The following is a 27,478-nucleotide window of genomic DNA, read 5'->3' on the forward strand; positions in this document are numbered from 1 at the left end:
TACATACATCTGTGTGCGTACGATAAATGGGATATATATGTATATACACACAAACATGCCAATAGATAGGGCTATCTACCTACGTATTTGCCTATGTATTTCGTTTAGGGAACTACTTGTATTCCTATCCATTTCCAGAAACTTTCAATCACCTTCAATCACTCGCCGCTTCGTCAGCGCACTCGCCGGTTTGCGTTCCCACTCGTTTGTGTCTGTGAAACGGTCACGCTCGTTGGGATGTCGCTCAAATTAAGAGCCTGACTTGGGCTGTCTATCCTCTGTCTCCTCTCTGCCACAGTCCTTTCATTGCCACAGTCTATATTTCCCTTCAAGAATTACAATAAGAATGTAGTAGAAGCAAATACAGAAGATGAATGAGCGATGGAGCACAAAGTAAAGCAAATTGTATGTGAAATTATAGCAAAATGGGGAACCATGAACCCAATAGGGATACAGTGCAGATCCGAGAGGGGGCACTCTCTTCTCGCCAGAACGACACACGCACACACACGCAAAACACACACACATACATATGCATATACATAGATGGAAACTACAATTTTAAAATTCCAAACTGCACTTTGCAGAGTTTTAAATGTCTAAATAAATATTGAACCAGTAAAGAAAACGAATGAAATGAATTGAAATGAATTGAAAGAACTACGTAAGAGATGATCGTAAAATATTGGAAAAATCGTAAAAATAATGCAAATGTTTTAGCACAAACAGGTCAGATTATATATGTATGTGAAACCAAGAAGAAAAATAGATAAAGAAATATGATAAATATAATGATAATGGTAATGGTAATGGGAATGGGGAGGCGCCACGGATCCAGCTGCTTGCGTTATTCGGGTCTATCTCCCTCCGTCGCCAAACATTTGCTTTGCTTGCATCCCCCAGTATTCCCCCAGTATATGCTATGCTTTGCCAACAGCCTCTTTGGTTAAGAACTTTTCGTTTTCCTGCTTTAAAAAAAAGCTTAAAATGTGATATTTTATAAAAACTATGAAAACATACTCGTCGTATAAACAAAAGAACGAACGCATCGACGCGGCTCCCTAAAGATGAAAATACAAATAAAAACTATGGAAAACCGAACCGAAAAACCACATTGAAACACACATTTAGAAAGAGGAGAAAAGAAAAGAATAGAAAAGAAAGAAGCAAAGAAAGAGAGTAAAAAGTAGAGGAAAAGTTTACACTTTATTCTGATGATTATTATAATTATTATTATTATGAATTATTATATTAATTTAAGCGAAAACTGTAAGTAACGTTATGCCTATTACAAATAATTACGATGGAAAAACCCCCGAACCGGAAAACGTTTTAAATCTACGAATAATTTAAACGAACGGAAATCCAAGAAAAGCAACAAAAATAAAACTGAAAAACCGAAAACACAAATATTAAATAAAGATTTAATGCAAACACAAAAAAAGAAACGAACTTCGTTTTCCTTTGAATTTACCATCCACAATATGGATGCTAGCTAGCGTGGATTCCAACCTGCTGCCGCTCGAACATGTTGCCTGAACATGTCGAGCCGTTTGGTTCGAACTTCGAAGGGGAGGGTGGCTAACAGGCAGGCGCACCTATCAAAGCTGGCTGCTATGAAACTGTTGAGGCAACCGGCAATGTAACTCAGGCTGTTCATTTATTTGTGGCACACTTTTCGGCTGGCTATGGTAAAAATGAAAATATATAGCATAGCATATTTTCCGGCTATCCAATTGCTATACATGCAACTCACTTGGAAATGGCCGGTGAAGGAATGAGAATGAAAATGGCGATGAGGCTTGACTTTCACTGCAGTGCACCCGAATAGTTTGAAAGAGAGTAATATGAAGCTGAATGTCCATAGTGGCCTGATCACAATAGAACATACTGGAGAACGAGGTTCATACTTCTCCGCACGGGGAATAGGATGGTTGAGGGTTTGGTGCGGAACTCAAAGTGCACTGCCAGCGGACTGCTGCAAGCCGGCTATCTTCACATACTTGACAAAGCGAAGGCATTAGGTATAGGAATTTGTAATCGCAGTCGCAGATGGCATAGTCCTTGATATACCACACTTCCAAACTTCCGTACAACAAAGTTTTCTAAGTGTAGAATTTATTTCAAAAAACGAATTCCATATTACGAATCGCTATGTGGAAATTCGACTGTATATGACATGGGGCAAGCACCTGTACGGGGCTGCTGGTACAGCATGAACAAATTCAAATTATTCAAAAATCGGTGAAAGCAGGCTGAAATAACTCAATAATTTGTTGTTCCATATTTTAGTTCAGTTTGCTATAATTCCAATAGAAGCAACCCAAGCTATATATTTTTTTCTTAATCTTAATCTTCTTCTTAATCATGAAACAAAAAGAAGGCGAACTCGTCAAGCAATTTTATATTTTATGGCGTACATATTTCGACTGGGGATACCCGGTGCGCGACCATTATACGATTTGGCAGCTTACATTACCGACATGGCACGGCGTCAAAGCCGCCTTGGATAGACAATTGCAGCTGATACTGTTTTTGTATGTCCTCGCAGTCGCCATCTCGAACTGGGTGAGTACAACAATCAACGAATGGTTTGATAAATTCTAAGCTGATTGGGAATCTCGTTCGCAGATACACACCTTGAAGCAGATTAGGTTTGTATTAACCATTCCGCAGCTGTCGGCGATCTCCTGGCCCCAGACAAATTGGATTACCCCCAGCAAGAATATGCTGCATATGTGCTGGACCGCTAAGGAGTTGGTCATGTTTGTAGCATGGAACTACCTTCTATATGGTCTTGTTTGGGTGAGCATTGAAGATCCCACACATCCGGCCACCACTGCCAGCCCTGAGTACGCCACGGTTTCTCTATTCTTGTGCAGGACAAGCCGGAGCTCCTCTATCGATGGGAGCTACTGTCCGAAAGTGTGCTTCTTGCCGATATTCTCTTTTTGACCCGTGCTCGCTGGGGATACGGCTATGCCATTTTGACCTGCTATTTGGTGCCACTCTGGAATATCTACTGCGTTAACAGCGTGCGGATTAGCACAGAGCAGTTCACCTATCCAACAACGATCCAAGCACTTAATCGGACACAAGACTTCTTTGATTTTGAAATTTTTGAGCACCTTTTGTACTCGGTACACACCTAAAATTGTACATTAAAAATAAAGCTGTCGACCAAAATGGTTGTGTGGTCTGGTTCCTCGTTTCATGTTGCATACCTCGTTGGAGATGGTCAAAAAATACATTTGTGTGCCAGAGTTTGTGGCTCGATTCCTCCCAAACGGCTCCTATATACATACATATTAGTTTTGTGGTGAAAGTGGTTGTGTTCAACACCCAAAAGGAGGCCTTAGTTTCCTCTCTACAGCTGCTCTCCCAGTCTTTGGGAGAGTCGGTTGCTTGGAGGTCGTTTTGCTTGAATCTCTTTAAGAGATTCAATTGGATACAAACAGAAAGGGCTGCTCTGGTCCTGGTTTTCTTTGTCCGCAACTCGAGGGGAGTTGCTGTTGTCGTCTCTGTGGTGGCGCGGATCCCTCGATCAGGAGTACAATTTCGTGCGTCAAGAGATGGATTTCGGCCGGATAGGTCTGGTGTAATATAGGCAACTTCACCGACTGCACCGGAGACAAATGTGTCTTTGAGGGATCCACTGGTATCATGGTGCTAAATAGGCTCCATCAATTGCACTTCGGCCTCCACATTACCGAAGCGTAACTTCATCCTTTTGGCTGATGTCCGCATTGCCGTTCTCCAAGCCATACCCGAATACCTTTCCCGGTTGGACGCCCACCCGATGGACTCGATGGCTCCATGGACTAAGGCACGCAGCTTAAAACAACGAAATGTTTACATATCTGGGTAGAGCTGTACATTTATGACTCCTTAGCCCTACCGGCTGCTTAATACCTGAAAGCCTTTTGCAAAGGCTGAGACTACAGAAATCACACGGTGCAAGGCCCACTTTCTCTTGAAATATTTGACTTAATCGGTGGTTCCTAGGACTAGAGACTCGAGACCAACAATAGAACAAAAGAACTTTGAAGTGTACTTAGCAGAATGCTAAAAAGCCCCTTATTTCAACCGAAAGTGGAGGCAGTTTCGGTTGTATTTCCTCAAATTTCACATTACATATTTTGCATTTACCTCTGGCTCTGGGAATTCCTCTGGTCTGCGTTCATAATCGAAAAATCCAATTGAACAATCGACTCAATCAGCTGCACAATTTTCACAAATTCGAATGCCGAATTATTGGCAATTTGTTCATCATCATTTCGCTGCCGCTGCCTCTGCTGCTGATGCTCCTTTGCACATTTGCTTATGCTTATGGCATCTTTTGTTAGTTTTGCAATTATATTGTTTAAAATATTATGATTAAAAATTTGAACGCTTGAATGGACACTTCTTCTCTGCTGGACTCCGGCTACGACTCCGACTCCGACTCCGATTCCGAGTTCTTCGTTGCGTTGCACAATACTCTTTCCCTTCGGTAGCAGATCTGCTGCAGAGCTGCCTGCCGCTGCGAAGCTCTCAGCTGGAAAATCCGCTTGGCAATTGGCAAGTGCCGGGGCCATCACTCAGTCGAGTCCTGGCCAAGACAGGCCCCAGGCCCCAGGCCAGTCCGTCGTCGTCGTCGTCGTCGTCGTCTCAGGCGAAAGTCAGTCGTATTATGCAACAGCTTGCACTTGGCTGCGACTCTGCGGCATTATCCCTATTACTGGCTCTGGTTTATTGTTATTATTATTGCCATTTTTTGTGTGCCACTCTTTCCCCTGCCCTATACACTGCCACACATCCCCAGTTCCTTCCTTCGACGCGACTCTACTCCGCAGGCAGCTTTTGCACTCCAGCTGGTAAGTGTGCTACGAGTACGCCTGTGGCAGCGGATCTGGCTCTGCAACACTTTAAGGCCGTCCATCTAATTTATACGAGTACCCCTGCCCTGCTGGATGCGGGTATTACAAGCAGAAAACGCAGTATGGCAGTGTCTTTAAGGCATATTGATTGCCGAATAGATGCCACAATTGAGATGACAGTGAGATCTCTCTACATTCATCAAGAAATGCCATTTGTTTCGATAGAAAAGCCAGAAAACTTGGCTTTGCATTTGTCTTACAGGTGAGTATACTATGAGATCGATAGACAGACTTCAAGCCCGTTTAATTGTTCTTTAACTATCTGTCCGTATCTAGAATGGAGAATATCTGGAGTATCTGTTCTCTAAACGATCGGTCTCCAGGGGTATCCCAGGCCTCGGCGCCTGCAACGATTCTCTGATTCGGATTCTCGTCCTTTTCCCCCGCTGTTGTTGATTTTGTTGTTGTTTTTCGCTGGGGTTTGGCGAGTCGGTTGTTCTGTATCTGTAAAGCAATTAATAATAATTGGCCCTAAAAACCCCCTTTTTTGCACTCCAACGCTGACCGCTGAAAGTGAGCGGCGAGAGGGGCACTAGAGCTGGATGTTGGGACTCGGACTCTGACGCGGACTGGTGCCTGGTGCCTGGTGCCTGGTGCAAAGGGTCAGGTCGGGTTGAGTGGTGGGGTCACGGGTCAGGGGCTACTGGCAACTGTGGGAGCGGGCTTCGGTTTGGGAACTGTGACGGCTATTTGCAAATATTTACAACATCCGCTGCCAGGACTACACAAACAAAACCGAACACCAGCACAATTAAGCATACACGCACACACACAGATGGACACAGATGGGGCACGAGTATGCGAGTGTGTGTATGTGTGTGTGTGTGCCACAGAGGGGGAGGCGCAGGGACATGGACATGGACGCACTTGATCCATCTACCCCACACACATGTGACTTCTGTGCGCGCTTTTGGGCAAATAAAAGTTCTGAAATGCGATTATCTTGATGAATTGGAATTTGAATTTTAATTCTCTGCTTTTGACCAACATCAGAGCCGAACGCATGCCCCTGCCACACACAGCCGAGTGGGTGGCTCTGCTGCCGCTGCTCCCAGCCGAGGGCCATCCACTTATTTACCCCTCGAAAAAGTTCTCGCATTACCCGGCAAACAATTTGCCTCGCATCCACATTGTGCTGTTGCTTTTGCTGTTGTGTGTTTGTCGGGGGTCCATTTCAGTTTTACTGGACAGCGAGAGTCGTGTCTCCCCACGGACAGATGAAGTTTTCCCTCAGTGTATTGCTACACTCTATCATCATCATCAGCCGCACCGGAGGCAGCGGAGGCAGGAATCATGATGATGATCATCATCATCATCATTGGGGGGGCAGGCAGAATGCGTCGCATCAAGTGCCTCGTTTGTTTCCTTTTTTTCTCTTTTTTTTTTGTGTTTTTTTTTGTGTTTTTTTTTGTGTTTTTTTTGTGTTTTTTTGTACCTGTTGTAATTGCATAACTGTCGAGGGTGTGCGTGTGTGTTCTGCATCTGTGTCTGTGTGTGTATTTGTATCTCTATCTGTGGCCTCTGTCCCACTGTTCCCCCTGTCCGTGTGCGTATCTGTATCTGTGTCACTGGCAATTCTCAAAAGCATAAAAGTCAAATTTGTATTTGTCGCATGGCCCACGGAGACAGCCAGTTTTGTATTTCCCCGAGCAGCCGCAGGCCCAGACAGGAGACATCTCCCGTCCCCGAGTGCCCGAGTGCTGCCCGAGTGCTGCCCGAGTGCTGCCCGAGTGCTGCCCGATTGCTGGGGCAGACGGGCGGCAGAGGCGGCGGAGAGGAGCGTCAGGTAATTGGCTTTGGTATCCCGTATCTCGGGCATATGGATACATTTAGATACGCACACACGGGGGGCAGCCCGGGTAGTCGCCAGGTGCTACGGATATGGAGTGGATGGAGATGAGAATGGATGGAGGGCAGGGACAGGAACAGGAACAGGAACAGGGACAGGGACAGGGACAGCTCAAGGCAGAACAAACATGGGGCCAGTGGATTGTGGATTGTGGCCGGGATGCGTAACTGGAACTGAATGTGGGATGTGGGATGTGAAAGTGGAAATTAAACCGGGAGCTGGGAGCTGGGAGCTGGGAGCAGGGAGCAGGGAACTGGAGCAGGGATCAGCATTCGGGGACTGGTTGAAGAGGCCATGGGCTTAATGGACACCCGGCCTGGAGTGCAGATAAAGCCAGAGAGGAACTCGCAAATGAACTCCACATTGACAAAGGCCCCGGCCCCGGCCCCGGCCGCCCCCTACTTCAACCACTTAAGGGCAGTGGAATCGCAATGGCAACAGGCGTGAGAGGGAGGCGAGTCTCAAAGCCGCACAGAACTGAGTTATGCAGCAATTATTGAGCAAAAGTGCCATTGTCATCGAAAAGAATGGTTCTAGAAAGACGAGCACGAGCCTTAAACGGCGGAATAAAACAGCATTTCTCAGGGAAGAATTCAATAATTTGCAGTATCTTTCGTTGCTGGGCGAAGCTGCCAGTTTGAAACATTTTAAGGGAAATTGTATGGAATTTTACTGAAAATTTGGCGATGGTAAAATATACAAATTACGAAGCATCCTTTGTGGGTCTGCCAATCATTAAAGAACGGTCGGTACAAGGGTCGATCTGAGCACCGTGGCATGCCTTTTCATGATCGTGAAGGCAGATGCCAATCGAATGGATAAAACGGTGGGCTTTAGCCTCGAGACGCGTAAGTGAATCAGTATATAATTTTGGACATATTTTAAAAAATGTCTTCCTTCACAGAGGACTTCACACCGAGTCAAATCCGATGTCCCCCTCCAGACGATTCAAGCAATCCGAGGCGTACTCGAAACAGACCCAGTCCTATCGCAGCCAGACATAGGTTCTTGTAATTGGAAAAATATCCCTGATCCTTTGGCAAGGACTCAGACCACCCCAGCCAGTCATATCCCCCCGATTCTTTGCAAGGATGATTCTTCAATAGTTTTATTCATGGAAACATAGCTTAGTATAAATAAATCTATCTTAAACCTAACAACAACGAGATCTATCTAGAGTCTGGTAGCCCGCGTAGCCGCTCCCTTGGCTGCCATAGTCAAAGTCCTTGTTGTCGATGGCCAGGTCGAAGGATGCATACATTACCTGCGGAAGAGGTGCCGACAGCGGGCGGACTGGAACGGCAGAGAAAACAGCGTGAGAGACAAGGAAGAGGGCCATGGCAGTGGTCGCCCACGCCAAAGGCCACAGCATCGCGCGACAGGAACCAAATCCCGGGGGACACACGGCACCGGAGCCGGCGGGGAATTCGCGATATCAACCGGCCAGGCGCCTTAAGTGGACAGCCCTCATCGAACGCATACTCGCTCGTATGAACCGGAAGACCAGAAGGGTGAAGCCTCTGGTAAACGATGATGGGCATATCGGTGTCCGCGGGCACGCAAGAGGAGTTCCTGGGCACCGGAGGGGCGACCTGCTTAAATGAAAGGAAGAGTTAAATAAAGTAAATGAATAAAATAGCTTATTAACTCTTTGTGGCGTGATAAGAGGAGGGGATCGCGGCATAGCAGTTTGTGGCCAGAGAGGGTCTCGGCCGGTATTGTATGCCCCTGCGAGGCACGTACGTCGTACATCGTAAAAAGTGCAGGTAAATAAATAATGTACTAGCTGACTGAATGGAGAGTCCTATTCAAGTGGCCAGGCATGTATTTTGTGGAAGCATATTCAATCGAATCAAAAGCCCTTGGAATACCATTATCCCATTGATTATTTGACGCTTTATTAGCAATTGAATTTGAATTTTCATATCGAAGTGGACAAACGGACGACAGATGGTTAATATGATGATATTTGGGAATGATAACAAATAGGTATTTAAGGACTATTTTCCTTTTGGTTGTGGCCTTGGGAAAGTCTCCAGCCGAGGGCCCGTCAGTGGTATGCGACGAGAATCCTACTCATCCGAGAAGGACCCTTCAGTATCCTCGGTGTAGGTCAGGACGCTCTCCGATGCTGATGACGAGTCCTTGAAGCTGCTTGCCACAATGGTGGTGGATCCATGGTCCGTGTCCTCCGACAGCAGCGAAGTCTGCGAAGATGTGGAGCCATAGGGCTCCAGCTCTGCAACCGACGGATCGCTTTCCGAACCCGGACAGATATGGCGCTTCAGTTCATCCACGCAACGAAAGTCTTCGATATTGGTCTTCTCAGTCTGCAGCATAAACATGTAGTTTTTGAACTCATCCCACGACACAAAGGACATGTTCGGTATGGTCGCGGAGACAGGGCGATGGTATTCGCAGCGCGTATCGATCATCCAGCGGCGAGAGGAAAGAAGCTGTATTCCGGTGGTGGCAAGCCTATCCTTCAGACAGTGCGGCTCCATTACAGTGGTTGCTAGAAGGCTGCTGTAGATCAGGGCATCAGCTAGGATCTTCTTGGACTCGGGCAGCTGTAGGAACACATCCAGGATATCTCCGAACGGACCGGTCTGCGGGCGATCCGCCAGCGAGACCTTCTGCAGCATGAGTATGGAGAGAAACCCATAGCGGACGCTATTGAGGACCTTGCCAACGCTGCCACGACGCAAGGGCCACTTGTATCGCAGCCAGCACAAGCCACTGTACAAAACCTATTTGGATATGCAATCAATGAAATGTTGAATGTTGTCCAAATGGGAACCGATTCTGGGACACTCACTTCAATTTCGGAGTTGACTGCCAAACGATCCGACTTCAGAAGAAGCGACACTTGAGTCTCACTCAGCCGCAGGAACTGCTTGGAGGAGAAGATGACCAGCGTGGACTTGGTAATGCGATCCACCATCATTCCATGCAGCTCCTCGATCTCGTGCACTTTGCGCGACTTGCAGAGCATCTCGAATGCATCGTACTCAGTCGGGTTCTTTTTCTCCAGCAGCTTCCACATCTGCTCGAGCAATTCGGGAATGGCCAGGAATCGAGCCCCTCTGAGCATTGCAAGATCGAAGCTCTGCACAACGCTGCACTCCCCATGCATCCAGCGGTATATTTTATCGAATGCACGAGATGCCAGCTCTGGGGTCTCGAAGTACAGGCATCCCTTCCGCATTTGCTCCGTCAAACGCTTCGAAAAAAACGAAAGAACCGCGTCGTGGCACAGGAAGCGCACCCCATCCACGTTCACAATGGTGGAACGACTACTCTCGATGTGGATCATAGCCACGTCCACCAAGCGATCTTTGTTCTTTAGTCGGATAAATTTCTTGCAACATTGTCCATTCGCCTTTTCCACCTCGGCGGTGTGTTTCTTGAAAGCCTCCAATTGCTCAGCGATTTTGGTATTGCCAAGGTTAAGACTGAGAGAAAAATCAGCGATTGAACACGGGTTTGTATTGGCTGTAATCGAGTCAAAGTTGTATACTTACGCGGTAGTTCTGCGTGGTGTTACTTCCCAGTCCTTTACTTGCTTTTGCTGAAACATCCTTTCTTTGTATTCTTGTATTCTTTTTTTCTCGAAAAATTATTTCTGCTTATGAAATAAGAGCAGCAAGATGTGTGCGATATGTTCAATACCTTTTTGTGACTGGGATTATGTTGAATAAGTTTTGGCAGAAAACTAGATTTCGCATTTACCAAATTTTAGACACTTTTAAGGAAAAGAAAGAGTTGCCACCCCCCGAAATGCATTTCACGAAATGCAGAAGCGCAACCAACTTAATTTCGTAAGAAATCAGCTGGCATCGCCCTGAATTTTGGATTTAAGAAAGTGAAAATGCTTGAGTCTTAAAGTAAATAAGAATTTCTGTCTATATTGTCATATATTGCTACCTATAAGAGCTGGCTGCTAATCAGAAAATATGTACGTTATTGTTTGTAACCTATTCATTGCGAATAAGAGGACTAAGAGTGCTAGGCCTTAACCCCTTAATGCTTAGGGAACACGTCTCAAAAAGAAGAAGCCACCAGCCTCCTTTCTCTATAGTCATAGTTCCCGATCAGTCTGGAACTAAGTTCGAGGAATTATCTCTTCAAAATAGTATACAAAATAAGGAAGGAACCATTTCAAACGGTTCCGTAAAATGATTTGTCCTGCCAAGCAGGACTTGTCTTTTTTGGCAATCTCAAGTAAAAGGCTTTACTCATATTCGGTGACCAAATATTTATAAAAATCAAGCAGTTCAGAAGACTGTGTAGAACCCTTAAGAACCATTGTTCTGTAAGAATGTTAGACGCAATTTTGAGAATTTAGTTGCATTTCCTGAAGCTCCATAAAGTGTCCGCTTCAATACTACTGGATGAGCAAAGGATGTTCTCTAGGGATCCTTTACCCAAGACCCACAACGGAATATGTTCTAATTTTTAATGCCCACCTACACCGCCAGCTCCAGCTACAGTTGCTAATGAGCTACGATGGCCTGGCCACTCGATGTCCTTTTGCCCAAAGTATTTATGGTTTTTTACAACACTCCATGTGGTAGAAGGGGAGGTGAGGTGCGCAGTGTGCAGAGGGGCAGGGACAGCGTACGGCGTACAGCGGGGCAGGATGTGAATGCGGGTGCTAATAGGATTTGTGCTCTGTTTATGTGGATGCTAATTAGAGGGCAAAACACACACATTTTTGCTGCCTTCTGGTTAATTGATGAAATGAAATGAAAAGCGCCAAGGGCCACAAACAACTTTCCACCCGGCGACCGAGGACCGAGGACCGAGGACCGGCACCCGACGCTTTGGAAGCCATAAAAACAGGGCCAACTTATCGGACGGGCGACACGCCTCGCTCGACCCAGTGCGGCCAACCAGTCTTGACTGTCCTGTCCCGCTCGCCGCTCTCCGTAGTCCGGAGTCCGTAGTCCGTAGTCCGGAGTCCGTAGTCCGGACACTCTGTCAAATGCAAATGCAAATGAGCCTAAAAGTAGACAACGATGATAAATATCGCTTTAAATGACAGAAGGCAGAGCGCGGGCCGTAGGACGCAGGAGGCAGGAGGCAGGAGGCAGGACGATGGCCATGGCTATGACGATGGCAGAGGAGTGGTGGGCCGTGAAAGCTAATTACCACGAATAAAAGAAACTTTCTGGAACAGTAAATGGATTGGAATGGAGGAAAAAGTTCGGACTGGACTCTCTCTTTATATCGGAAGAGAGGCTCTCTGCTGATCCCAAAGGCCTCCGACCAGACTGTTGGACCGACTCTCTCCGTGATTAGGGTTAGGGTATTCCACCAGCGAACATGTCCCCTCATTAGCGAAAGACGAGATCCCTCGCTCCGTCGCCTCCCAGTCCATCCACTTGACAGTCACCTGATGCCCCCGGCCAGGAATGGAGGCCAGAGCGGAGACCAAAGCGGAGGCCAGAGATGGGATACCAAAGACCAGAGACCAATGCGAGTATGACTTGCAGGCACACTCTCTCCTCTCTCTCCTCTCTGTGTGTGTCTCCTTTGGGCTGTTGGTCCTTGGTAATTGCTCGCCTAATTGGATGCATCAACATCGATGTTGTCATCTTGGCCAGTGCCTGGCTCTGGCTCTGACTCCTTTCCCCTTTCTCCTCTCTCCTCTCTCCTGCCCCACGCTCCTCTCTCATGTGTCCTGTTACCAGGCAATGCGAAAAATGTCCGCAAGAATTATCAGCAGTGCTGCAATTGGCACGGCACTGCCATTGGGTGGCAGATGGCCCCATAGCTCTTCGACTGCGGTCAGCAATGGGAAACGACTGCGGTTTCGTCTCTCTCTCGCTCTCTATTTGTCTGCCTTGCCCCCTCCTTGGGAGTCCTTTTTGGTCAATTATGAAAGGCAATTAACGCGCCACGATTTGCCTGCCAGCAGCCGTTGCCGTCAGAGCACGGCCGTAGCTCAGGTAAGAATGCGAGGCATGCGGTTAATTGGAGAACTTGTTGCTACCGCAATCCCGCATTTCTCAGCTCTCAGCTCTCACTCCTCAACGGGAGACAAGTGCGAGAAAGCCTTTGGTCAATGCCTGGAATTTGATTTGCTTGTGGCATCAGCAGCAGCAGCAGCAGCGTATTCGATTTGGTTGGAATGTAACATGGAATTCATGGGATATGAGCTCCAAGTGGTTTCCAATTGTCAAATTTCGCAGGAACACCAATGCCTGAGGCTTGACAGCTATCAAATGAATAGCACTTGTGCGGATTATATGCATACCCAAATGTAGGCACTTTTTCCTTCTGGGTGCTAATGAAAAGGGGCACGAGGGTATGGCCAAGAGAGGTATTGAGTGGGAAATTCAGTGGGGCCTTCAGTCAAGAGAGGTTGGTTCTATTAAGATGGAATTTGATGCGGAATTTACATGTGACATTAGTTCGAAAACACTTTACAGCTGTGTCAAAGCTCCTTACAAAACAATTACTCTATTTGATGTGGATTTGATTGTATGCTGAAGAAGATATAACATAGCTTCAGAGATCTGGGCAAGAACTGGCGACCCAAAAGAAGTTTTGTGGCCCATTTCAGAATTGGCAGAAAACGAATATGAATACTGGATGGAATCCTCTGACATTTGCAGAAAGATGTCTACAAAAACAGATCAATAAACATGCCAATTGGTGCTTAATTTATATTCCAGCGTAAAATTCAGCGATTTGTAGCGTTCAGCATCGCTTCCTTGGGCCCGAGGGCAGAAGGGTACTTAAGAGCAAAAGGCAGTAGATGGCCTTACAATAGTTTGCCAATCGATGTTTATATAAAAAATCATTCCATCCCGTCTCTAGTGCTCGGCATCCATCCCTTCTTTGGGTCTGTTACAGTCCTTGTCCTTGTTCATGTTCTCTCCTTCCGAAAAAACACCATCCAATTATCGAAACAACTACGCCTATAAATTGTCCGTGCTAAAAAAGTACGCCAACGAAATTTATGATAATTGTAAAATATGTTTTCTAGCTCAAGTGGGGCTTCAGCATCGGCCTCCAGCCAACAATTTGTTGCCTGGCAGGTGGAAAAACGCTCTTCTTTTTCCTGTTTCTTCTGCAGCAGATGCTGGCAATCACAGTGAAGAAGAGAGTAAGAGACCCAGAGAGGAAGGGACGTAGGGAGGTGCAGGTGGGGTTAGGGCTGGGGGCAGTGTCGCTGTTGCATTGATTTTTCGCTGCTTCTTCGCTGCTGCTTCTGATGCTACTCCCAAGCAAATGTCATTGACCACACGGCGAACAACAAAGGGGCGTTGCAAAAAGCAGGAGCGGTCTCCGGAAGGGGGTGTGGCAAGTGGGTGGACGCTACTCGCCACAGTCAACAACCACCAAAAGTAATCATCGCAAACGTTGCTTTTGGGGCGGGGATGGTACGGAACGGAATGGAGCAGACCAGACCGATGACGAGGATGAGAACGAGAACGAGAACGACCACCATTCCAGGGAAGGAGGAGGCAAAGCCGAGGAGGATTGCTGTAAGGACATCCAGCTGTGTGAGCTGTGAGCTGTGAGCGTCAAGGAAAACTAAATATGACGGCCTTTGCTCCTCCAGCACCACCCATCCACATCCTCCCCTCTCGCCAACACTCAACCCAAAAGTCCAAGCCCGAGCCGGAGTCGGAGTCGGAGCCGGAGCCGGACCCGGAGTCTGTGCTGTCCATCCTGCAGCCCTGCAAGGAGCAATGCGATTAACGTTTCAATATGCGACAGTTGCAGCTCGGCAATGGTCGGCCATGGCCTGACTTTTGTTGGGTGCACCACCACCACCACCACCAAGGGGGGTGTCCCTGCTCCTGCTGCCCCAGAGAGAGGGTAGGTGGAGGTGGTGGGGGTGGGGTGTTAATTTACCATACATGTGGCACGGTCTCGTCTCGTTTTGTGGACCGCCTGTGGTCCAGCGCCGCTTGGCGGTTGCATTCATAGAAAATTACGCGCTAAGCTGCAACAGCGATTCCGAATGGAATCGAGAATGGAATTGGGATGGGGATTGGGTTTTCGGATTGGTTTAGAAAATGGATTTCGGCTGGGGACTGCGCTCTCCCGCTGTCGCCTCTGTCGTTTCTGTCGCTTCTTCGACCTCAGCTCTGTTTGAACCCAGACTCCGGCTGGCTGGACACCAAAAGGTCATTATAACTTTGGCATAGAATTCGTAAAGAACTTTCCAGATACGAGTGTACATAGCCCTACAGTGATATCTCTCATGGTCAGGAGAGGTTCCACTGTACTGGTACTGGATGCCAACGAAAGCCACACCTCCCACGGTGGAGCGGAAACAAAGTAAGATGGGAAATAGTTTACGACACGGCTTACGTTACGTAATCAGCTGAAAGCGGAATAACAAAATTGCACCTGACGAGAGAGGGCAGCGGAGGAAAGGCAAGGGAAGGGAAGGGATTTCCTTGATTGCCTTGCATAACAACCGGAAGGAGGGGAGAGAGAGAGAGAGCTTTTGAGAGATTGAGAAGTGAGAGAAACAAAGAGAGGGGGGCAATCCGTAAATGCCCGTGTGCCCCAGGGATGATTAGATCACGTTAAAACCGTTAACAACGTGTTGTTGGTTACGTATTTCAGTGCACTCTTTATGCCAAATGCATATCTAACTATTGAAAGCTGGCAAACAAGTCCTTTAATCATTCAATCAAGTAGGCAGAAGTTCCGGTGTCACAATCCACTCGCCGGTCGTGTTCATTCCTCAGTTCTATTGAATTTTTCATATCGCTCACATCGTTCACGCGCTATATCCCAATAAAATTATATATTTTGTAAAATAACTCTTTAAAGTATTTGTTGTAAATTCATAAACCAAATTTGTCGAGCTCAAATTTCTCCAATCACAGTGTACGTTTCGCTACAAAATATAATATTTATATTCACTTACAAACCATTCGTTTGGCTTTCAGTGGAATGAGCTCGGCGGCTATTCCACAGGAGAATCCCTCACTACCCCCATCGCCCTGTCCCAAAAAGATGGCCATTGTGCCTCCGTGCAAGGAGATGCAGCAGGCCAAACGTGACAACAACAATAATCAAGATATTGAACAGAAGGAAGACAATGATCAACACGAATGTATCCAGGACATACTGAATATTGGCCCAGGCCCAGGCCCAGGCGCAGGCAAGACGGCCACTCTTCAGGCTCAAATCACGATGCCGATGGATATAGATTCAGAGGACGAGACTATCCAGGGCAAGCCTGACAAGGAAACACAGGGCAAGTCTCAGTAGAAACATTTGCATTTTGAATACATTTCAAACCTGAGGTTTCTATAGGTTTCGAAATTTCAATTTTCACGGACATAAAGCACGTGGGTACACCGCAGAAGATTAATGCGGCTCTTTGGAAAGAAAGACTACTTCAGAAAATGTATTCACAGGCCATTCAGGACATTCAGAACTCGTTAAATGAAGATCGCCAGGCCATGGACTGTCAGGACCAAGACGGCAAGACAGGAATGCTACTGTTAACGGACACAAAACCAGCAGAAGAGGCGGCATCCAAGACTCCAATGATGATTCAAATTAGTATTTCGTCAACCGCAGTACCCCCACCAGCAGAAGGGGCACCAGCCGAGACTCCTGATGAGATTCATGGCCTCCTTTTGGAGGCCAAGGCAACGAAGCGCAAGGCAAATACTTATCATTATTATTACTGTCACTGTCGCTGTTGCTGTCAAACTTTCGATACGCTCAAGAAGATGATTAAGACCCAAGTCCAGACAACAAGCGGGGTCCTCAGCTACAAGGATCTCACGGCCAAGCTGCGCGAGGAGGCCAAGAGGACCGGCATTAAGAGTTGGATGCCCTTCAAGCCTGCCAGCAAGAAGAAAGTCATCTCCACTCTGATCAAATCCCGCCAGACACCCAACCTTGGGCTGTCGGATGTGCACAATGTGATTGCAGGCACTGCCAAACATCTCAAATGCAAGAATTTTAGTTATATCTCTTACGAGAACTGCAGGGATAGTCCGAACTATTTCTAATTTGATAGCATCTACTGTGTGGACTCTTTTTCCCATAATAAATGATTGCCAATCCAGCTCTTTGGGGTATTCCGATATCGGGAATCACAGAATTCAGCTGCGAATATTGTAGTTTGGAGTCTCTTGGATGGTCCTTCATCCTCGCCAGCCAGTACCTATATAATTTGTGGACGTATACAAAGCTGCCCACTCTACTCCCCCCTCCCCCTGCTAATTTCCATCCCTGTTCTAACCCTTTTCGGTGAATGGATTTCGCACATATCTCGCATTTCGCAGCTTGCTCGATAGTCGATGGTTGATGGTGCCGGTGGGTGCTGGTGGCACCGGCCCCTCGACGTGTTACCTGTCAATTTACATCACACGTTACGTGATGAATTACGTCGTTGGGTGTGTCCCAACGTGTGTGCGAACTGAGTTTTTCAATTAGCTCATTTCTAATAATTCAATATTCAGTATTCAGCATGTTGTACAAACGAGCGGCAGCACAGCCAGCAAACAGGGCCCCAAAAAAAAAAAACAGGGAATTAAAAACAGGGGAAGGCCCCTTCACTGCTGCCGGCCATTGTAGTCATAGTTCAATGCGGTTGGCTTTTGCAGCAAAAGCCTGGGCACACTTTCCCACGGGACAAGCCCTGACAGGGCTCCATCCACAAACACACACACACACACACACACACACACCATAGGTCCTGCATGCATTACAGGAGAGTGAAGAGAGGGGACGAGGACGAGGACCCTCGTGAGGGCCAATTCACCTGACTAATTAATAACTAATAATGTGCAGTGCGCTTATTAGAGGAGCTTGCATACATTAGTCGGGGACTAATATCATTATACGCCGGCTCTCGGCTCTCGGCTCTTGGCTCTCGGCTCTCGGCTGTTGCCTGTTCTGACAGGAGGCAGGGGCACGGCCTTCATCTGCTGCTGCTGCTGTCTGCCATCCTGTCTGACTTTCTGCCATTGTCACGTACACACTGCCAGGCAGGACACCCACTGACACACGAACACAAAGAAATGAAATTATGACAATCAAAGTGGACAAATGCAGTTTTAGGCGTACATCCCATGGCCAATAGCTACCCCTGGTAGCACTTCCACTTCGATTTCCATTTCCATTTCATCAAAAGGTGGCCTGACAAATGACAGCTGCATTGGGCACTCAAAGTCCGATTCGGAGTCCCCCCTCAGGGAATGCATTGTTTGGGGTAATCAAGTGGGAATACAATGCCCTACTCATCTCCCACATGTGCCCAAAAAATACACAGAAGAACAGACTGCCTGAGAGAGAGAGAGAGTGTGTGTATCCCGACCTTTTCCTGGGCCTGGACTTCCAATTTGCGACTAATTTCGAGTCATTAAAAAGCAACTAACAAAAGCGAGAAAAGGTCGGGACCTGAACCACGCCGCACGCCCCGCACACCCCGCACACCCCGCACACCACACGCCACTCCAGCTCTCCATCTCGCATCTCTCTCTGGCAAAAAGGCATTTTAATCTAGCAATTAAGGCATAATGTGCTTTAATTAACCGCCAAAATCTAAAAAGCTCGCATAAATAACCAATTGACAGGCCACGGGCAGGCGTCCAGAGTCCAGAGTCCAGAGTCCAGCCTCGGGTACGGCGTACTGCAGCAGAGGGCAAGGGGGCGAGGGTCTGTGCGAGCCCATAAATTGAATTACATTAAGCCCCATGCCACGTCCCAGCCCTTGCCTTGCGTTGCCTTGCGTTGCCTTGCCTCCTCCTTGCCAGGGAAACATAATGGTCAAAATAACACGCAATTTGCCACCGAGCCGCCACCCACCCGAGAAATCGCCACCCGTAAACGCTGTGGCAACCCGAAGGCCGAATCGATGCTCACCTTGGAAGCCCACACCAACACCACCCCCACCCCCACACTTACCCCCACGATTGTGTTAATTTTCAGGGAAATCACTTAATCCTTTAAATATCGTTTCGTGCTCTGTGACACCTTAACCCACATTGGCAACAGCGACAGCTACAGCTACAGCTCTGTGGGCTGTGGGCTCTGTGGCTTTCAGTGAGAGTTCGCCGACTGAAATGACGCGCAAATTTACATTGCCGCACCCCTCCTCAATCCCCAATCCCCAATCCTCAATACACTCTTTCTCTCCCTCTCTCCCTCTCTCTCTGCTGGGGTTCAGCTGGGCGAGGGGCGCCACAAAGTCATCGCATTAGTGACGCTCTGAAGATTATTTACCTAGGAATGCGTGTAAAATGACACCAATGTGCTGCGACAGAAGCGGCGTGGAGCGGCTGCACCCTGTGCCAGCCCCAATCGTCGTCCTCCCTTATGACCTGGCAACATGGAGACCCAGTCAATTTGCCACACAGAGCGCCCAATGCCACACGCCGCACGCCGCACGCCGAACGCCGAACGCCCCATGCCCCCCACGCTCTTCTTAACCATCCCACCAAGCGTGTTACTCTATTAAATTTAAATTAAAAATTGATTAAAATGAGCGCCCTGGCAGCGCCCTGGCAGTCCTTCCTGTCTTCCACTCCTGCTCCCTGTGCTGTTCTCTCATCTTTCCCCCCCGTTTCGGGCTCGCCAAGGCCTCCTCCCTCCGCCTTCCGCCCTCCGCCCTCCGCCTTCGCTGAGGAGGAGCCAAGACGAGGCCCAAGCCCAGGCGCAGCCACTTGCCACGCTGCTGGAGGAGGATACACACAATTAACGTAAGCTTTTCCCCCGTAAATTGTGTGGCCAACAGGGGGCGAGAGGGGTCTGAGGGGGAATGAACAGGGAGAGGGGAGAACAGAGGTCAGCGGGCACTCCGGACCGCACAGAATGCGTTGCGGGTAAGCGCGTTCCTTCGTTGATGTTCCGTGGAGAAAGTTCAGCGGGAGAGCGCACGCAGAAGAGCAGAAGAGCAGAAGAGGAGAGAAGAGAAGAAGAGGGTTTAAACGCAAGAAATAAGGTTAAGAAGGGGGGGAAAAGATGGTGAGGGGAAAAAGTGTTAGCAGGGTAGAAGGGTGGACGGCGGCCACTGGCAAAACAGCATCTTTTTCTCTGCCGCGTTTTGGTAAATTAAATTTGTGCATTACGCAAATGAGCAGCCGCAACATGAAGGTGAGGCGATGATACGATACCCATCAACCCCCCCCCCCAACAGCCCCCCGACTCCCAGCAACAAACACCCCTCCCACAGCTGAAACCCACACCGTTCCGTAGAAGATGCAAAGCTCAACCCCTTTGCTGAATGTTGCCTAATGATCCCTGGCCAAGAGATTGGATAGCAAGTGGTTTTCCACCGGGAACGGGGGAACGGGGGATAGGGGATGGGGACTCTTGCTGTTTATGCCCCGGTGATGCGCTGCCATTTGATTGGATTGTTGTGGACCGAAGATGCAGAGCAGAGCAGAGCAAATGGGAGGTGGGAGGTGGGATGTCGGAGGGAACAACAGAACAAATCTTATGCAACCTCATAATGGAAGCAATGGATGCAGTACGAGGGTTTTTAATTGAATAAGCTTTTGATAAGTGAGCATCCTCTTTCAGGGGCATCTAAGATACACTGAACAAACATTGGAGTCTAGAGGAAAGCCTGCATTGAATAAGCAAAGATATTCTTTAAATATTGAATGAAGTTTGATTGGGGATTACCTAAATGAGGTGTCGTTTTAAGAACGATTTATCGTTGAATGCAAAAGGAAGCTGCTGCTGCCCTACAGTTGAGCAGTCACTGGACTCAAAGAGCCCTCTGGTAACAGATAGTTCGTACTTCCCGTTTCCTTCAGTGTACATCAGACCTTACGTCAACTAATTACGTAACGTGGCTTGCCTTACGCTAATGCCAGTGGCAGTGGCAGGGCGAAAGGGAAAACTTTAACCAAAGCCAAAGTCAGGAGAAGGACACGAGTCGAACCTCATCCATGGAGCCTCCCCCCCCCCCTCCCACTCCCCCATGCAACGTAAGCGAATCTCTCTCCTTACGTTCCGGTTAATGATGCTCTCTCCAGGAAGGAGATGCTACTCGTACCAGGGGGCTACAAGGGGGCCACCGAGAGGGAGACTTCTTGGTGGTGGAGGTGGAAGGGGGGAACGGAAGATGTTCAAGCAAATGCGCTGCGATTTGATTGAATTTTTGTGGTCTTGAGTCCCAAGTCTCATCTCGTCGCGTCTCGTCTCGTCTCGTCCCGTCTGGAGTTCAGTTTGCTCATCAGAGTCCTCGAGCCAAAGCCAAAGGACGAGGCCAAAGTCTGGGGAAGATTTGCCATTCCCCGTCCCAGCCACCCGTTTTTACGTTTTAATTAAAAAGTGTCGCTTAGTGCGACTGTCCATTTGAGTGATGGGCGGATGGTGCGATGGTGGAGCGGTGGAGCGGTGGGGCAGATGGAGCAATTAAGCCGCCGTGTCGCCCCCTGTCGTTCGGCTTAATGAAAACGATTATCGACTCCTGGGTGTCCTGCGATGGAATAGAACGGTACGGAAAGGAACTACGAGACGGAATGGATCTAGGGACAGGACAGACGACAGGAGTGTGGACAGGATGGGATGGGATGGGATGGGATGGGATGGGATGGGATGGGATAGGAGACAGCATTGAACACCGGATGGGCAATGGGATACAAACTTATTGCTTTACAAATTCTTTAATAAATTAAATGTCCTGCCAGCTTGGATCTTCTCCATGCCCACAATGTGTGGGGTAGGAGGGGGGGAGGGGGTGGCTGGATTGGAATGGAATCAATGGGATTGACTGAGCGAATGAATTTTCATGGGGCGTGGCTGTTGGCGCTTGAGTGAGCAACTTCATCATCAGTTATGTGGGCCGTGGCCGCTTGTAGGACACGACAGGACATCACAGGACACAGCCAGCCGACTGATGGATGGCTAAATGCTTCAATGGGCCGCCCCCAGAGCCATCGGAGGAATCGAGAGTGTCAGGTAGATGGAGGACTCGGTCGATAGCTCGCACAAGAACTGCAAACTGAAACTGAGACTGGCGCTGGCGCTGGCGCTGGGCGATCGGGGAGGGGGGATGTAGGATGGAGCTCGAAATTAAATTAAATGTAATTTGTCCTTGACTGTTTGTGGGCAACTTTTGTCAAATGTTTCCCAGTCGAAGGCTTTACCAGAATTGATTTATCCCCCCTCCACCGCCCCCCCTAGCAACCCTCCCCTTTCCACCTTTTGAAGTGACCGGCAAACCGGGGAGGAGACTGAGGACAGATACTGAAATAGAATCCGAGACGGAATTCGGAACAGCACCCATTCTCGGATGGCTTCCGTCATTTGGCAGTTTGTCATTTTCATTAAGGCAAAGGCAACAACTTAATAAGCTCCCCCTTTGTGCTGCTACCCAATAGTCCTGGTCCTGGTCCTGGTCCTGGTCTTGGTCCTCATCCCCATCCTCATCCTCATTCCACTGCTGCTCCTTTTACTCCTTTCTGCTCCTTTTGAACCGCATACGCAGACCATGATTGGAGTAGGAATTGAACGGGCTTTGAGAGCGGCAACTCTCGACCCGAAGGATATCCCTTTTGGACGGCATACTCCTCTGCGTGTAGGCCATCCTTTCCGTTGGCTGTTTACTGCAAGAGAAAGCTATTCGAAAGACTCTCCGCCACATGCCCTTTCCTACCCTGGTCCACTTATCAGCGAGCAAGAAAAAAAGGGGGGAAAAAAAGGGAAAAAGGAAAGGAAAGTAAGGGAAAGGGGAAATGAAAATTAAAACGAGTCACTCAATTACGCAAATTAAAACGAGAATGTAGGCGGCGCTAAGGCAAACAAAAACAAACAGCAAAAACAACAAAAAAAAAAACAAGAACAAACAAAAAACAAGAACAAAACGGAAAACGGCATAAAATATCACCCGGAGAGGAATGCGAACAATGCCGCGCTTCCCTTTTCTTCACGGACTTTCCCGGGGTTTTCCCTGGTTTTCTCCCAATGTTCTTGTTGAATTTTTTATTTTTATTTTACAAAATAATAAAGTTCGCCGAGGTCGCCGTCATAAAACGCCGCCAATTGACGCGGGTCAACTCGTTCAACCCGCAGCCACGACTCGACCCGGCCCGGACCGGCCCGCTTTTCCATGTCCACCCCTGCGCCCTTGCCACGTCCCCTGCCCCTAGGGCCTGGCATGCTGAAGGCCAATAAAATCAAATTAAAAGGCGCCAAAGTGTCACGATTATGAGACTTAAGCGAAATCAATTAAAATGCAAAAAAATAAGAAAAAAAGCACAGAAAAGAAAAGAAAAGAACAGAAAAGTGGAAACGAAAAACGTTGATGGCAAAAGTGAAGAAGGAAAAGTGCCACAAGACACACAAAAACACAGGTCATCAGGGTGGTAGATGGTGGAAGGGTGGGGTGACGGAATGGAGACATTGTCCACGTGTCAAAGTGTCCCCCAGCCACCGCCTGTCAGTGTCCTCCCTCGCTCGCCGTCGCACGTCCAGGACTGGGACGCGCCTGGGACTCTCTCGCCCGCTGACTGTCGTTTTTGGGTGCGCCAATGCAAATTACAACGGGATAACAAATAGTTTTCTTTTTAGCTGGAACAGCAGCGGGAGACCATGGCATAACAGGGCCGGTCAGGGCAGGGCACGGCGAGAGTCGGAGTTGTAGCAGGGTGTGGGCCAGTCGGTGGAGCAAATTATCGCAACATGCAGAATATAATGCAGCAGGGGGGAGGGGGGATGGGGGATGGTAATGCGCCGTAGTCAGGTATGCAAAAAGAATGATGAAGAGGCTCCACTTGATGTTAATTAAGAGCGAATTTTTCAATTAGAAGCAATCCAAAGACCTTCGCAAGTAAACTATTCTGTCTGAACTATTTCTGTCCCGCAGGAGTAGGCGGTCGAGCGGTGAAGCGGTATATTAGTAAATGAGGCAAAATATGGAAAAAATTAAACAAGAATTACACCATCAAAGAATGGCGAGGCGAAAAAGGTTAAGGGCTGGAAGTTGGACGGAATGATTCAGGACAAATTTAAAATAAATAAGGCTGAAGGTTGAGGTATTTTCCTGTTCGATATCGCGCTTTAAAATGGTACTAGAACGGATTATTCAAGAATATTTTTCTAACTAACATGTGCTCTACAAATTAGGAGTATTATCTTCTTTGTCTTATCTTCAAGCTTACGAAACAAGTGAAATTAATGTAAAATCCTTGAAGAACAGATAACCATTTATCACCACCAAATAATAGTAATAACGAGGGGGGAACGTTGTAAGTTGCTGCGGAGACCGCAACTCTACAGTTATACCGGATACTAAGTCAGTATGGCTCTCCTCCGGCAGACGCCGCTAACATTGCACGGCACGACAAAGAGTGCGTGCGAGAGAGACAGAAAGTCAGTCTGAGCGTGTCGCCGGGCGCTGCGTAGCGACTGCATTCTTACTTTTGGCTATAATAATAATCCGATCCGACACAGATTCTGCAATCTGATAGATATGCCAATTTTCTATGATTGTGCGTTTTTAATTTTAACGTATCTTCTACAAAATGTCGTTGCTCTAGCAACTTTGAGAACTAGGCGGACTGACGGACGGACGGACAGACGGACAGACGGACAGGGCTCAATCGACTCGGCTATTGATGCTGATCAAGAATACAGATATATCCTTTATAGGGTCGGAAACGATTCCTCCTGGACGTTACACACATCCATTTTCACCACAAATCTAATATACACCTATACCTATTTTGAGTATCGGGTATAAAAACTGAAGCATCTCCTATGTTGGATGAGCGTTATTTAGTCAACGTCGGGAATATGTTTTCCGTATTCCACGGTCACCCGCTCACCCGCTCACCCGCTTGCCACTCCATTCATTCATCCTCTTTGAGGTGGTGAAAATAAATGGAAAATCGCATCAAAGCTGAACTGCGTCCCAGGGAAAAGGACGACAGGAAGTCGACGCTGTGCTTCCTTTTTCTTCATTTTTCAGTTTCAGCTTTCGTTTTTTCTTTATTTTGTTGTTGTCGTACAAAGAAATATTAATTTAAGAAAAGATTTTCAGGCAGCTTGTTTTTTTAATAACCCACAACAACAATGGGAAAAGGGGAAGGGGATGGTGGCTGGGGGCTGGTGGCTGGGGGCTGGGGGCTGTAGGGTACACCCGTGTGCAAGTGTGTGTATGTGAGGGGTATGTAAAATTAATAAAAGTTTAAATTGTTGCTAAAGGCAGGCAATGGCAAAGTGAAAGGAGAGAGGGAAGAAGAGAGAGCCTGGATGCCTGGGAGGTGGGACATTGGCCATGGGCGCATCGTCGAACAGGAAAAGGAAGTCCAGAACTGAGGAACAGACCGAAACGGAGACTGAGAGTGGAACAGGAAAGAGCAACAGAGATGCAACAACTGAGAGAGAGAGAGAGAGAGAGAGAGAGAGATGCCTTGACAGGGCTGTCTCAGAACCAGTCTCAGGAATGTTTAATGGCCGCATTTCGTTTCATTAAAAATGTATGCGGCCTTAAAAGCTTTTGTTGTTGTTCCCGTTCCTGTTCCTCTTCCTCTTCCTGTTGCTGTTGTTGTTGTTGTTGATGCTGTTGTATTTCGTTAAGGTGGCCCAATGCTTTGTTGACTGTTCCAAGGGAGCGCCAGGAGCTGGAGCTGGCAAAACGATGAAAAAATCGTGTCAGAGCTCAAAGCTGGCAAAAAGCTAAATGAACCATAACCGTTGCAATCAGCTTCTGTCTGTTGAAACAATTGAAATGGGCTGTGGGGGCGGGGGTGGGGGGAGGACGACGACGTAAATAGTTGATCCTTTTCTTATGTCGCATTAGTTGGCAGTGGAATTTATTGTCTCTCGACTACACCGAGCGGCTATTAATCTATTTTTATTTATTTCTGCTTAAGCAAGACCCTACCAACCACCCAACCACCCAATCACCCACTGAGAACGAGCAGTCCCCAAAAAAAAATAGAAAGAGAATGATAGAGAATGAGACTCGTGTACGAAATTATAAGCAATTGAAATAAATCAAAGTCCAAAGAAACCTAGAAAAAAATATATGAAATACGATGGAAAAAAAGCCAAAGGCAATGGCTCTGAGGAGAGGACATCCCCATCCTTTGCAGCCTACTTGGAGCTGGAAGGGTCAATAAGACTATCACCCTTGGGCCTGCCCTCGATTATGATACACACTCGAATTCCCATCCCAAATCCCAGGTTCTGGGTGCAGCTTCCATGTGAAGCGCATAGAAAGGCGCTTGGAAAACAGGGATAACGGACACGAAACGGTACGATAGTTTCATTAAAGACCCTCTTCGGGAACTTCGATCCGTTTCAAGCACCTAATACACTAGGGCGTATAACCAATCAATCAGTTTCCAGCCATAAACGGCGTACATATATGGAATACAATAAAGAAGACTCCAGATGGATCTGTTAGAGATTATAGCGAATATATGTGCGCACAAAAGTTCAAGCTGTTATCTTCGTGGTGCTCCCTACCGCCCTACCTCCCTACCTCCCTGCCGTGCCCCATCTCTATCTCTGGGGCTGTTTGTTCCATTTGAAGTGGCGACACCCGAGCGCAGGCAGCATTCACAATTTATATTGCCATCCGTCCACATTTATTGCGGCAATAATTCATTTAATTTTCCTTGATTTACTTTGTCAAGTGTGGGACGGGGGACTGCAGTGTCCTGCTGCCACATGCCGTCCCCCTCTGCCCACCCCTGCCTTCTCTGCTGCCACGAGTGTTCCAGTGTTCCCGGATTCCATGTGAAGTTCTCTGTCGCGCATCATTGGAGACCACTTGTTAAGTGGAGATTTTTGTGCTTTCGCTTCTATTTTTCCCTCGATTTCGGAGGGGTGGCCTAACTAGCCCTTCTCTCAGTGGGTTCTGCAGTGGGTGGTGCAGGGGTGGTGCAGGGGTGCGGGTGCTCTGTAATTTATGCCACGTTTGCCACTTTTGTCATTTGGCTTTGCCGCTGCTGTTGTTTCGATTTCCTCTTCCACTCGTATTCCTCGTATTCCACCTCCCATTTGTTGGTTTTGTCGCCCTTTTGGGGGGTCTCGTCTGGGGGGTTTGTTTGTCTGCTTTTGTTTTATTGACACTTTTGATCTTTTCGAATGCAGGACGATTCGTTCATTTGCTATGTATATGTGTGTCCCGAAGGAGAGAGAATGGGTCCGGGCATTCGGATCTGGGGGGGGGGGGGGGGGGCACATCCTTGTGCACACTGATTGATACATAGGCCCAGACACGGACCACGCCCACGCCCACCTCAAGCGGATGTAGGATGTAATTTGTTGACAAATGAGTTACAATAATGTCACATTATCAGTTCATCACAATAAAATTATACGCCCCGAAGGCTGGCCAAGGCCATTTGGAAGGCCAAGGCATCGTCTCGCATTCCCCACTCTCCACTCTCCATTCACCATTTCTCCATTCTCCGCCCCATCCCGAGCCATCCCCATCCCCATTCCCATCCCCATTCCCGTATCCGTATCCGTATCGAGTGTGTGTATATGGCATCCCGTAGTCAGTATCGAATGGTTTCTCCTCACAATTGTTTGGCTCTTAATTGGCTCTGGCCAAGAGTTTATGGCATCCACATCCCCATCCACTCCAGGCTGCTGGCCGCTTAAGTGCCTCCACAATGGAGAAACCTGTTAATCATGGAGCTGGGAGCTGGGTGGTGGGTGATGGGTGATGGGAGATGGTCGCCTGCTAATGCTTCGGCATGTCATGGAGCGCATTAGGCCCAGATAAATGACCAGCAGGAAA

The 27,478-nt window shown here is 47.9% G+C and overlaps 2 protein-coding genes across 2 annotated transcripts; one reads left to right on the forward strand and one right to left on the reverse strand.

The window, feature by feature from the left end:
- Positions 1 to 8,651: 8,651 nt before the first annotated feature.
- Positions 8,652 to 10,397, reverse strand: LOC6597457. The gene is made up of 3 exons (XM_026993507.1): positions 10,293 to 10,397; positions 9,587 to 10,223; positions 8,652 to 9,518 (listed from the first exon to the last, which is right to left on the reverse strand). The coding sequence occupies exons 1-3, from the start codon at positions 10,346 to 10,348 to the stop codon at positions 8,841 to 8,843; spliced, it is 1,371 nt and encodes a 456-aa protein (XP_026849308.1). The 5' UTR covers positions 10,349 to 10,397; the 3' UTR covers positions 8,652 to 8,840.
- A 5,190-nt stretch (positions 10,398 to 15,587) lies between these two features.
- On the forward strand, positions 15,588 to 16,828 carry LOC6597461. The gene is made up of 4 exons (XM_026993510.1): positions 15,588 to 15,630; positions 15,693 to 16,003; positions 16,063 to 16,097; positions 16,167 to 16,828. The coding sequence occupies exons 2-4, from the start codon at positions 15,697 to 15,699 to the stop codon at positions 16,770 to 16,772; spliced, it is 948 nt and encodes a 315-aa protein (XP_026849311.1). The 5' UTR covers positions 15,588 to 15,630; positions 15,693 to 15,696; the 3' UTR covers positions 16,773 to 16,828.
- Positions 16,829 to 27,478: the final 10,650 nt, after the last annotated feature.

Source organism: Drosophila persimilis, unplaced genomic scaffold (genome assembly GCF_003286085.1).
Source record: "Drosophila persimilis strain 14011-0111.01,24,50 unplaced genomic scaffold, DperRS2 tig00000841-arrow-arrow-pilon, whole genome shotgun sequence".
In the NCBI taxonomy this organism is placed as follows: domain Eukaryota; kingdom Metazoa; phylum Arthropoda; class Insecta; order Diptera; family Drosophilidae; genus Drosophila; species Drosophila persimilis.